Source organism: Pangasianodon hypophthalmus, chromosome 24 (genome assembly GCF_027358585.1).
Source record: "Pangasianodon hypophthalmus isolate fPanHyp1 chromosome 24, fPanHyp1.pri, whole genome shotgun sequence".
Taxonomy (NCBI): Eukaryota; Metazoa; Chordata; class Actinopteri; order Siluriformes; family Pangasiidae; genus Pangasianodon; species Pangasianodon hypophthalmus.
This window is the reverse complement of record NC_069733.1, coordinates 8,914,943-8,927,745: the sequence shown is the minus strand read 5'-3', so window position 1 is coordinate 8,927,745 and position 12,803 is coordinate 8,914,943. Positions and strand designations below refer to the sequence as shown.

General features: G+C 37.5%; 1 protein-coding gene across 9 annotated transcripts in view; it reads right to left on the bottom strand.

Moving 5' to 3' along the window:
* The window catches only part of kcnt1b (potassium sodium-activated channel subfamily T member 1b), a 94,762-nt gene that overhangs the window by 37,837 nt on the left and 44,122 nt on the right, over positions 1-12,803 (bottom strand). For 6 of the 9 annotated variants that reach the window (XM_053228764.1, XM_026931317.3, XM_026931322.3 and 3 more), the window contains 3 exons: positions 5,741-5,820; positions 3,386-3,491; positions 1,747-1,827 (listed from right to left, as the gene is read on the bottom strand). In XM_053228764.1, the coding sequence (XP_053084739.1) occupies positions 1,747-1,827; positions 3,386-3,491; positions 5,741-5,820 (267 nt within the window). Of the gene's footprint in view, positions 1-1,746; positions 1,828-3,385; positions 3,492-5,740; positions 5,821-10,177; positions 10,217-12,803 lie in introns of all 9 variants that reach the window. The other 3 variants (XM_053228762.1, XM_026931325.3, XM_026931326.3) reach the window with 1 other exon arrangement.

Genomic DNA, 12,803 nt, shown 5'->3' with positions numbered 1-12,803 from the left:
TTGCCATGTAAAATTCCACTTCCTGTTCCGAAACGATTACTACAGTAGTGTTAGTGACATCATCAGCAAATAACACTTTTCAGGAATATAACTTTTGACTCAATGTGAACTAGCTAGCCAGAGTGAGTGTGGCTGCTTCGGGATCTATTTCCGCTCTATTTCAGCCATATTGTGTTCAAAATGTCACTTGATTAATATCACTCAATATTAATTTTTGGTTTATAGAACTGTTGTATAAAAGCAATACCGCACTCGCAATCATGTGGTTACACTGAATATGAGCACGGCTGTGATTACCTACAGTAATCACCCTGCAGGCTTGTGTCTACGACCGAATCACAGTTGTGCCAGTATTCAGTATAACTGCATGCTTGCTTGTGCGATATTGCTTAAATATAATACATCATATCACCCAAACTTGACAGACAAGCATTTCTAGTAGGGATGCATCAATACTAAATTTTTTCAGATGGAGTACAAGTATGAGTACATGTTTTTTGGCACTCATAAAGACCAGTAATGACACTGACACCTATGAGGGTGTCATGGAACATATTACTTAGCTTTGTTTATGTTGGTTGCTGCAGTGCGCTGCTAGCAGTGAAATCTTCATGCTGAGTTTGAGCAGTGTGAGCACAGAGCAGTATCAGTGAGTGTGGTCATTAAAAATGAGTGCAAGGTGCTGTGAATTGCACCTTTGCACCACGTCTCAGTGCTCCATGCTCAAAGAACTGAAATGCTCTCATGTGCAACAGTTTCTCTCATGGATATCTTACTGTATGATCAATTCAGATTCAATGCACGTTGCACTCATTTTTAATGGCCACACTCTCTGATACTGGTCTGTGCGCTCAGGTCAGCGCTCCTCTCACTCTTTATTAAAGATACTGTTTAAATGTCCTAAGATGTTTTATCACATCATTTGTATTGTAGGAAGATGCTGTAGTTATTTTAGCAGAACACAGTACCCTTTCTTGATTATTAATCATGAAATAAATCCAGACTGCTGTTATTTCTTGTCGTCTTTTCATTAGCATGGCAACATACGCTTGGCTTTCTCTAGGCATAGGATTACATGGTTTCGGATGTTGGTCAGGGCATTTTTTGTGAACATGAGTAAATGAGTGCGTTATTCAATTCAATTCAATTGTATGTACTGTATATAGCGCTTTTAACAATGGACATTGTCATGAAGCAGCTTTACAGAAATCGGTATCGGTATCAATGCATCGCTAATTTCTAGCAACAGCTAGTGTATAATCGAACATGAAAATGGCAAAACAAGTGACAAATGGCAACTGAATTCAATATTAGTGTGCAGATTGTTATCTCAGAACACAGCATTTATCAGCTTCCCGAATGCGCTACAATAGCAAAAGATGATGCCAGTAAATGAACAAGAAGGAGCATCTAAAGTGAGTGGAAGCATTAAAATTGGAATATTGAGGCTTGTAGGAAAAAAGGCTTGTATGGCATCATGCAAGACAAATTTGCAACCATGCAGAGTAACAATATACTCTTGGTATAGCATTCCTGTTCAGTGCATGTAGAATCTTGTAGAATCCATATGCAGGAGAATCCTTGCTGTTCTGTAAGCCAAAAGAGTTGCAACATGCACAAGCTAGGTGTACCTAATAACCTGCAGCTCAGTGTACATAACAGTTATTTATCTCAATCCTGTAGCTACTCAGTGATGAAGATCATGAACTACACACAGCAAATGAGTACGCATCAGTAAATTCTCACCAGTTGATCTGGATGGGATCTGTCGTCTGATTGGCACAGATTTTACTGCAGAGAGCGTCAGTGACATTAGAGCAGTGCTTCCTGCAAACACAGTAACACAGACAGACAGAAAATCAAGTTCACTTAAAAGTCGACACACTGGCAGTGGCGTAGCCAGGAATTAATTTCAGGGGAAGGGAGATATAGCCTACTAAATGAAATTACCATGTGATCTTTACAATTAAACTGAATCTGTACAATTAAAACTAATCCTTTGAACTAATGCATGCCAGACAGTAGTAAGAGAGGACATGGTATAAATTTGTTGTTTAATCATTTAAGGCACCATTCAACTAATCTTGTTACATTAATCCACTGAAAATTGTTAAAATAACATGGTATGGTAGAACCTGGTGTGTGAGGGTGCTGAGGAAGACTCGTGAGTCAGGCAGAATTTTAGCAGACCTCCAGGCTCGAGTTTATTTGCACCATGCTTTTTCAGCGCACTTTCAAAAACTCAATAAAAAAGACAAACCAATAGAAAAGGGGCCATCACTAGCTTGCGGCTTTCACCCAGTTCAAGTTTGCGTTCTGCGGCATGTGTGTGTGTGAGTGTGTGTGAATGTGTATGTGTGTGTGGTTCTGGTTATGGCAGTCCTGAATGCACACAGAAATACAAATAAATAGCCTGGAGGTAATAAGACACAAGTGAGAATCATCATGAGTTACCAGCCGGTTCCTCTCTGTCTGCAGCTGATGCTTGACCACGCCCCCGCTGCCACAGGCAGTAATAGGCAAGATGACATTTTAAGTCATAAAAAGATACCTAGACTTGATTTTCTTTTCCTGCAGTAAATCTTCAGTACTTTATAGACTCTCACCTCCATTTCCAGAGTGTATCTAGCTGATTTCAGAAATGGGAAGAATGTAAAATTCTGATTGGTTAATCCTTTTTCTTACAATAGCAGCTGGTACCCAATAAAATGCGATTAAACAATCTAGGGGCTGTATTGGTTTGATATTTGGGGCAGTTAAATATGCAGTGGTAATGATGACCTCTGCTGACCTTTTATGAAGATCATTATAGTGTAATTACTGTGCAAAACATGTTATTTGACACGTATAGAATTAGTTGTTCTGTAAGTGTGTTAACCACATTTGGATCTGTCATAAAATATTTCAGGGGGGTTCAAACCGGTATCTCCCCCTCCAAACACACACACACACACACACACACACACGCAACTATGCCTCTGGTGTCTGGTTTCTATGGGAACGTAGCAGTGCCTTTATATTTTAGTGTACTCTCTAGTCATTGTATGTTTCCACATTGCTCCAGTTCTCCACTCTCTCTCTCTCTCTCTCTCTCTCTCTCTCTTTCTCTCTCTCTCTCTCTCTCTCTCTCACACACCCACACGTAGGTGCACAGACACACATACACATAACACATAAACACAGAGTGCTTCATCGCTTCTCTGAGCCTAGATGTCTGGTGTTGATAGAAAGGGAAATGGACTGTAATGGGTTCATAACCAGATCAGACTTACTATTAGACAATGTGCTCCTGTAAGCAGTTTGTTGCTGTTATTCAGGTACAGCTGTCTAGGTCTGTTTACCTCTTAAGTACTGAGAAATCACTACATTTATTATATTGACTTACCGTGCGCATGTGACTTGGGTGGTGGGGACATCCAGTGATACTCGGAGGATGTAGAGGAGACACGTTAATAACTTCAGCGAGAGGTTGAAAAGGCGTATTCTGAGACCTACAAGACACAAAAAACAGTATAATCTGCTCTACTACAGAGAGTGCAGCTGTCAAGTTTCTTTAAAATGCATTCAAAGTTTAATTACTTAAAAGGTTTAGCATTCAAATGCATTTTATGCTGCCACACACAGAGTGAACATTAATAGTAGAAAAAAGGCAATCTCATAATTTTATCATGAACTCAGCTAATAGTTTTATATTTTAGGTTTTTTTTATTTCTTAGTCAAGCAGAAATCCATATGAATCCCATTCTCTGGCTTCAACTCATTTTCATGTAGCACTATATAAGTCAGCAATTGTTAATTTACTTACATATAATATGACTTTTAAAATGATTTACTATTTAAATAGAAAGATAGATACCTAACTGACTAGAGTCATTTAGCTAAAAAGTCAGGAATCAGGTGTTTCAATAAACATCTTAGGGATCTTACATCTTTGAGATCTCAGACATTTTAATATGAATTATTTTGCCTTCATATGCAAAATATAAACATTTTTACAAAGACCTTCATTCTGACAGCCCTACTAACGGGTATGTCTTGGTACTATATGCTTAAGAGGAACTAATTTAAACTGACTAGACATATAGTAATATAAATGAAATACAGCAATACCAGGTTAATAAAATTTAAAGGCACAGAGTTTTATTTCTCCTTTTCACCAAACATGACACTATTTATCGGTTTTTAGTAATACCAAATGGAGTGCTCTTTACTCTTCTTTCTGCTGATGAACTGTAAGAACATCAGCAGAGCACCTCACTGGACAATAAAAATGCTGAGAGGCTATTTAATTTGCCCTCAATAGCTCTAAATCCATAAAATGTGTTTATTAAAAATGCTACTGCAGGTCTATAAACTCAGAGCAGAAAGATATTTCCTTACATAATCATTTATGTGCTTCTGGATCTCAGGAATTAGTGCTCACAAGAAATCACACTTAATAGTGAGTAAGAGTGCTTTCACAACAGTGCCGGCCAGAGGGCTTTTTATGCTGATATAAAAAACAAAACTACACAAAATGGCAAAGTGATGTACACACTGTAATCATAACAATGCTTTTAATAGACCTATCTAATAGCAGCTGACTAACCTGATACCTAGTTTGATATCTAGATTAGATTTATTATTAGTAGGAGTAATAAAGATCAGATAACGAGTGGTATAACTCCTTATGAGGAGGTTGAAGAAGAGCAGCTGCATGTACAACCTTACTGAATGCAGCAACAGTTAAAGTGGGACATCACATAACACACTGGTGAATATCACAACTATTGCCAAGTTGTTATTTATAGTCACACTGCAACGTTGGAATATTTGCAATGAAACAATCTCAATTCAACATAATGTTAATCTCCTTACTGGCCCACTAACAGGATTTTTTCTCTGACAGCTTGTCCTTTGTTATGGTCATGCTGAAATCGCGCATGACTATGCTTCCCATCAGCCACTGCACCTCATCGGATCACGTCACATGACTGTTTGTAACTGTGTCATGTTTTGGTTAATGAGCACAAGTATTAAGTCACGTCTTGCACCTCACTCACTGTCTAGTTTTTGTCTTTCGTTGTTGTTTAGTTGTCATGTTATGCTCTCTAGTCCATGTATGTCTTTTTGCCTTGAAGTTTCAGTTCATGTTCTTATGTCTAAGTTTATGTTTTCTGTATTGCTCGTGTTTTATTAAAATACAAATCTATACTTGCATTCAAAACCTGACATCCTTCATGTCTGTTTTTCTCATTTGACTCTCAACTTGCAACCTGATTGATCAGGATGTAAAAAAAAAAGCGCATGACATTTTCTGAAAAAATGATTTTTTTTTTTTTTAACTTTTGATGGTTGGCAGCTGAGAAAATAAACACCTAGTGTGAAATCTCCCTAACTGCACAACTTTTTATAGAACAGTATTTAACTGAATATTTTCTTATAACTAATAGTTCCTGAGATACTTCAACTTGAAGTATACATTGATACTTAGTGGAGATGCCATGTGTGGTATATAATATAAAACAAACAGAATAATTTATATGAATTCTATATTATTCGCAAAACAACAAACCAAGCAGTGTGAGCCCCCCAAAAAGTGCCAATACACACACAATTTTAATGATTGAAGTTGTCAGTATCAGAATGAAACAAGAACTTAAAATAAATGTTTGGCCTTGTACAAAGGTCAATACTACAGCAGAACATTTTGGATTTTTCTTAAAAAGTGCTTTAATAAACTCTAGTAGGCTTCACTTACTTGACCTTTGGTTTTTGATGAAGAAGAGCTTCAATCGCTCTTTAAATGTGTTCTCATTCACATAGAACTCCACCTGCACCCTGCACGAGAAATTAAAAGACATTGAAGTTGGTAAATATAACATTGAAACATAGAAATTAGAACACAGCAAAGATAAAACTGTGGATTGTACATACAGCATGTTTCCTGTAGTACATATAACACAATGCTATTACGAGACAGAAAAGATAATTACAGCTATACCGGCACAGTATCATAACAGGGCCAAGGAAACGAGAACATAATGGATGAAAAAGACTCAGCAGGTTACATCATCTGCTTTAACAAGTTATTTTGAAGGTCTTTATTCTCTGCTACTTATACTTGCTTTCAACAGAGCCTGGCTCACACTAAGCACTTAGAAATATAATATTTGCATTATATTACTGCTGTTATAGCTCAAAGCTTCGAATTGAATAAAAGACATGAGATAAGTGAGACACATTAAAATGCACAGCATGCATGACCCTTTTTTTTTTTTTTAGAAATACAATGAGCTCCATTATGTAAACAATACCACTGTCTTTCGTCTGCATTTGAAATCCAATCTATTTACAAGCGCTTTTACATTCATCTACAGATAACACACATGGCTTTAAGTCATACAGTCAGACGCAATGTTAGAGGTTCGAATGCTAGCATTGACCGCTCTCTGAGTAGCGTACAATGATTATTTTGCCAAAAACAAACAAAAAACCCCACAAGATAGTACAATGTGATGTCAAGCACTAAGGATATTATAAGCCTCATCATCATCACTCGTAGAATGTTAGTCCATCATGTTTCAAACAGGCAGGAAACAGCACAATAAAATCTACACTGCATTGCGTCTTCCTATCAGTCTATGAATTTCATCTGAACCACTGATTGGTTAGATGGTTTATACTTCACAGTCAGTATGTGTGTTTTTATTTCTTATTAATATGTACTAGGTTATTGTGATATCAGAAACATCTTATAGTGTTGAACATGTCCAGCACAGGTAGGAATCAGCTCATCTAATCGTAACGTGGATTACAGTAATTTATATCACAGTGTTGTTGATTTTTTCATTCTTATTAGTAAGAATATGTTGATTAACTCACTATAACAGCATGACTTTAACTGTAGATCCAAGGGCAAGGTTTATATTAATGTTCTCGTTCTAACAAGTAAGCCTTTTCTACAGCGACAATTCATGAAAGGACTTTCAAAGAGGACGCTCTACATCAGAGGTCTTCAGTCTTATCTGCAAAGGACGAGTGCAGGTTTTCAGGCCAATCAAGCACAAGCCACTCCTGACTTCCCTGGCTTAATCAGTTCATCATGGTCTCCAGTCAGCTATCAGGTGTGCCTCCTATTTGGCTGGAATGACTGGCCCTTTACAGATAAGATTGAAGACCCATGCTGTACAAAACCGGATTAAAAATGTGCAGTTGTTGATATGATGAAGTTTTCTGTGAGTAAATGTTTATTTAGCATTTTTGGAAGGATTCTTCTCTCCAGTCACACTCTGTAACAATCAGAGCTAAAGATGTTCCTTTTCCGACACGGGAAAGTCTTCAGCATGGAGGCCCCTGCAGTTGCTCGGTAACATGACAAGTGGCATTTTTTGTTTTATTAACTTAAGGAGAAAGAAAAAAAGAAGGGCTGGTGAAGGAACAACTGTTTATAGTTGTTAAGTGTTAAACAGTAAGTATAATGTATGGGATAACAGGAAGTAACTTGTTTCACAGACAACATGAAGTGTAACTATATTCGGATCAAATATACAACATGTCATTCTTTATTAAATAAATATTATTAGCATTGGCAAATAAGAGCTATAATGAAATACTGTGAGATGTACAGTTATTGAAATATAATCAAATTGGGGTGATTATGATTATACTTGATGATTAGAAGTCTATTATTATAAGTCTATATCTTCCCTAAAACAGACCCTCTTGGTGTGACAGCGTTTGGGTATAAAATGTAAATACTTTCCAGGAAAATGTTACAAACATAAACGTTTTCTCAACATTACAGTTGTATTGACAGCAAAATTGAATGAAGATAAAGTGAAGATGGGCAATGAATAATACATTTGATTGCCATTCCGGCACTCATTTCCTCTTAAAAGCCAGATGGCTTGAGAATGAGGCGCTACGGGAATCATTATTGGTTTTGCAGAGGTACTTGTGGAGCCACAGACATTAGAGAAGGGCCTAACAAGCAAAAGCTACAGCTTCTAAACTGATAATCAGACTGACATAGAGCAAGAAAGAGAGAGAGCGAGAGAGAGAGAGAGAGAGAGAGAGAGAGAGAGAGAGATGTTAGAGCTATACATTGCTTGTACAAGCAGTTCAAAGGGGAAAATGTAGAGATGGAGGAACAGGGGGAGGAGAGAATGTGCGGCAGAGAAAGAGAGAGAGCCACTGTCAGCTATTGTTTCCCGCTTCCCTGCTCCCACGTCTCTATGGTGATAGCATTAAAATGGGGCATATATAAATAGAAGTACAGCTACAGAACCAAATAAATACTACTGAAATAATTACTAAACTTTTCTTATCTTAACTACTCTCAAGGAGCTTATCAAAAATAAAAAAAAAACAGGACGAGACATGAAACAGAATAAAACCCTTTGACTCTCTCTCTGAGTTACCTACACTTAGAGCTCTATCCTTAAAAAGATATGCTTCTGTATAGATATCTTGTATACATTTATCCCACCCCCACGTGCCTGCACATCATCGTCCACGCACTGTGCAAGGGCTATAAATAGTGTTAGAGACATGAATATAAAACTGTTGAACATTTGCCTGTCAGCAAGCTTATTTTAGCCTCCATGGTGAGAAAAATTCAGTCAGAATATTCACACATCAGGAGCAATAATTTCGCTTAGGTCATATGCTCAATACGCTGTCGGAAGGAAGGAAAACCTTTCAGACTGCAGATTTAATTCAAGCAAATCTTCCTCGTGTTAAATTATACAGCGGATTTTCTTTCTCTGGGAGTAAAACCGTGGTGTAATAAGTGGGTATTGGCTCTATATCCGGAAGGAAACCATGACAGCCACTTAAAAATGCACAAGAATATGTAAGGGATTTGTATATTTGGTCATTATCAATGCTGCCCATGTTATTTAAAACCTTAAGCACATAAGCATGAAACTGAAGTACTGCTAACAATACTGCTGGCAAAAAGTAGACAATCGTCTTGATGTCCTCTGTAATGTCAAAGTTTCAAAAGAATAATTATTTCCCAAGCTGAAAGTGAGAATATCTCCTTGCATGGTCCCTCACAGATCCTGTGAAAAAATGCACACATCAGTATTCAGACCTCAGATGTAACTACGAGTTAAGCACAATTCAGAAGTTATGTGAGAGTTACACACAGGGTGGAGGTTTCTGAAAAAACAGAGAAGTCTCAGCTATGCACAATTCTGACCTTACATTTAGGCCTGATTTTTCTGTGTGATATCGGTTTGAGTGAGGAACAATCCAGCGCCACTGTCTGACAGTTTTATGTAACCACAATGTCACAATGAAATATATATTGGGATGTGCTGGATCAAGTGCTATTTCCAAATAATAATGGTGAAAGCTACATTTTAATGTGATGATTACTCAGACTACAACTCAAACTACTTATGAAGAAATTTTTAATAATATACCACACTTCTATTAGCTGTTTATTTGAATGTTTGTCATCTTCTCGTTCATATATCATCTTATTAATTTTTTTTTTCATTTTTTTTAAATTGTCTCTTGATTTTATGTTACATCATATTATATTTGTCAGCAAAAAACAAACAAACAAACAACAATAACAACAACAACAACAACAAAATGATCTCTTTCCTGGTCTACACTTTCTATCCCTGATTTTTTTAAAGCAAATATTCTGCACTAACTTCGTAGTCATTGTTTGATTTCCAACATGCAGAAGTACAGACGCAAAATGACAAAATGTGCATTGGAGTGAAATGATTTCATGAGTGAAATCAAAATGTAGCACAGAACAGTAATACTGCTCCTGCAATAGCTGATCCATCACGACTTAACAGCAAAGACTTAGTCACATCCCATTTCCTCGATGCAAACCACCAACACGCTAAGAATAATCTTATACACTTTCTTTCCTACTGTTTGCTCTCTCTTTCTCTACTCTCTACATACTGACTCATACACACACACACACACACACACACACACACACAAAACACAATCAGACAGTAGAAAAGAAGTCTAATAAGCAATTACACATCAATTGGTAGAAACAACTCAAGACCAGCAGAATGCACAGGAATTTATTAGACTGCGTGACAAAGCAGCACAGTACAAAATGACAAACAATTTGCAGAGAAGCAGACTCAGGGCATCGGAGCCAAGAACAATTGCCCCATAATGGACACGACTCTGTGCTTTCTGAACTTACTGTGCATTAGTGGAATCCATGCTGTACTCTTCTGAATACCTGAGAAGAGCACACACACACAAACATACTGTGATAAAGGTAAACATGGCCACAGTACGGGATTCATGCAGAGTCAAGCACGGTGCAAGCATGCGGCAAGCCACGGAAGTTCGAGTTCGTCTGTCCATATGTTGCAATACTTTTTGTAATGAACGTCATACTGAAACATTACACATTTCTGTTTACGATTGCTGGAAGAAGCAGGTAGGGGTTCAGGTATAAGATTCTAATACTACAGAATACAAGTGATTCCTGAAGGCTGAATTGTCATTGGCTGAGTGCACAAGACATAAGAGCAGTAATAAGCTCTTAAGGTAAATAATTTTAAGGTAAACTGCTGTCCTTCCCTCTATAAACAATTTCTACTTGAAATGAACATGAAACAAGTTGAATTGTTCAAGGACTATATTATATACAGCTTTTAAAGGTGGGGTCAGTAATTTTACTGTCAGAACATATTTTGTAATATTTGCAAAATTCTGATTGCTGTCAATAAAATATCTGTACAGAGTAAATGCTCCAGTCTTTATGGATGCTCCAGACTCTGTAAACTACATCAAAAACCAAGTATGTGGGCCACCAGCATCCAACTAATCTGGACAAAAAGGTGTCTCTACCTTCCTGTCAGTCATACTGCCACATATATGTCAATTCAGAAAGCTACCCAAATTACCCAAATAGCATTAGTCCTAGTGTTGGTGTGTTTTGAGGCCATGGATTTGGAGAGAGCAATGAAGTGAGGGACTATTCTGTTTAAGTCTGATTTAAAATAAACTACACTGAGCTATTTATCCAAAACCTCTGCCTATAAACTCAATCACCACTACGCAATTAAAGATTCCCTGGATGGGATATAAATATTCCCTCTGTGTGCAGCGTGAACTAAATAGTCCCTCTGCATGAGCTGTCATGAACTTTTTCTCATCATGCTGTGCGGACTGCAATAATTATTCCCACCGAAGTACAACAGGTTTATTTTAGTGAAGACATGTCTCAGTGGCTCAAGGCAATTACACTGGCTTTAGTGGAGTTACCACATAATGTCTATACGACTATTTGAAAGAAGCTTGAGATACTCTATATGGCCAAAAATATGTGGACGCCTGATCATCATACCCACATGTGCCCATTCCAAAACCATGGGCATTAACAGGGGGTTGGTCCCCCTTTGCTGTTATAATAACCTCCACTCTTCTGGGAAGGCTTTCCAGTAGATTTTGGAGCATGGCTGTGGGGATTTGTGTTTGGGCACTGATGTCAAGTGAGAAGGCCTGGGGCGGAGTCGGTGTTCTAATTCACCCCAGAGGTGTTCAGTGGTGCTTTGTGCAGGCCGCTTGAGTTCTTCCTCTCCAAACTTGGCAAAACATGTCTTTATTGAGCTCGCTTTGTGCACAGGGGCATTGTCATGCTGGAACTTTGCAACTTTGCTACTTTTTATTATGTGTGTGTATATATATCCTTAGTTCGTTGTTGGTACTGTTTGTTGTTGCACTGTGGGATAAGGAAATAAGGAAAAACATTTCACTACATTATATTACATGTATGTAATATGTATGTAACAAATAAAGAACCTTGAACCTTCTTGAACCTTGATATGTGAGTGATGATCAGGTGTCCACATACCCTTGGCCATATGTATATAACCAGAGTCATTCAGTGCTAAGGTACTAAGGGTTTCTTATATCATAAATGCATACTGTGTATTCTTCACATTGCAATCCTTTGAGGCTGGCAATGGAATAATTCAGCTTGACCACTTTCTGCTTATACAGTAATACTGCTAAGAATTACCTGCAAATTTCAAGTTTTTCCTCCACTCCTCTCCCATGCGAGATATCATGGGGCTGGAAAATCATGACTAATTAAACAGGGACACAACCAAAACATTAAGCGTATCATAACTGTTTGATGATTTTAAAAAAGAGCACGCTTGTGCAATAGCAAATGAGCACACAACTCCATAAAAGTGTCAAAAACTGCTATAAAAAAGAATATATAGCATGATGCAAAACACTGGTAAAGACTGAAACAAAATGTGTCAAAATGAGGAAAGTATGGAGAAAAATGGAACTGATGATTGAATGAATGCCTCTTCATCTGTGAAATATGGAGTCTTGCACCAGTGCAAAAAGTAGTGGGTTCACTTATCTTTACTGACATGACTGCTGACATATGGTCATGCATTTCACTTACTAAGGAAAAGATTGAAGGCAAAAAGCCAATGAAGCCAGCAAGAAATGAAAATGGCTAAACCAGAGAAGATACCCAGACTCAGATACCCAGACTCAGATACCCAGCCGTCACTGATAAAAAGGGATTTGTAAAAAGTGCAGTACATGACAATTTTATTATACAAGTTTGTCCAATTACTTATTAATTCACTAATTCCTTCACTCATACATATTTAGTAACTGCTTTGTTCGGAAACAGGGTCGTGTTGGATCATTTGTTTCAAATTTCTGCCCCATTATTTAGGTCTCCTCCTCTTGTACAAGAGTTAATAAACCAGCAGTGCGAATTCAAACACCACAAGCTTTCAAACAGACACCCAACCTTCCAATGTTATATAAAGTTAGCACTAACAGAC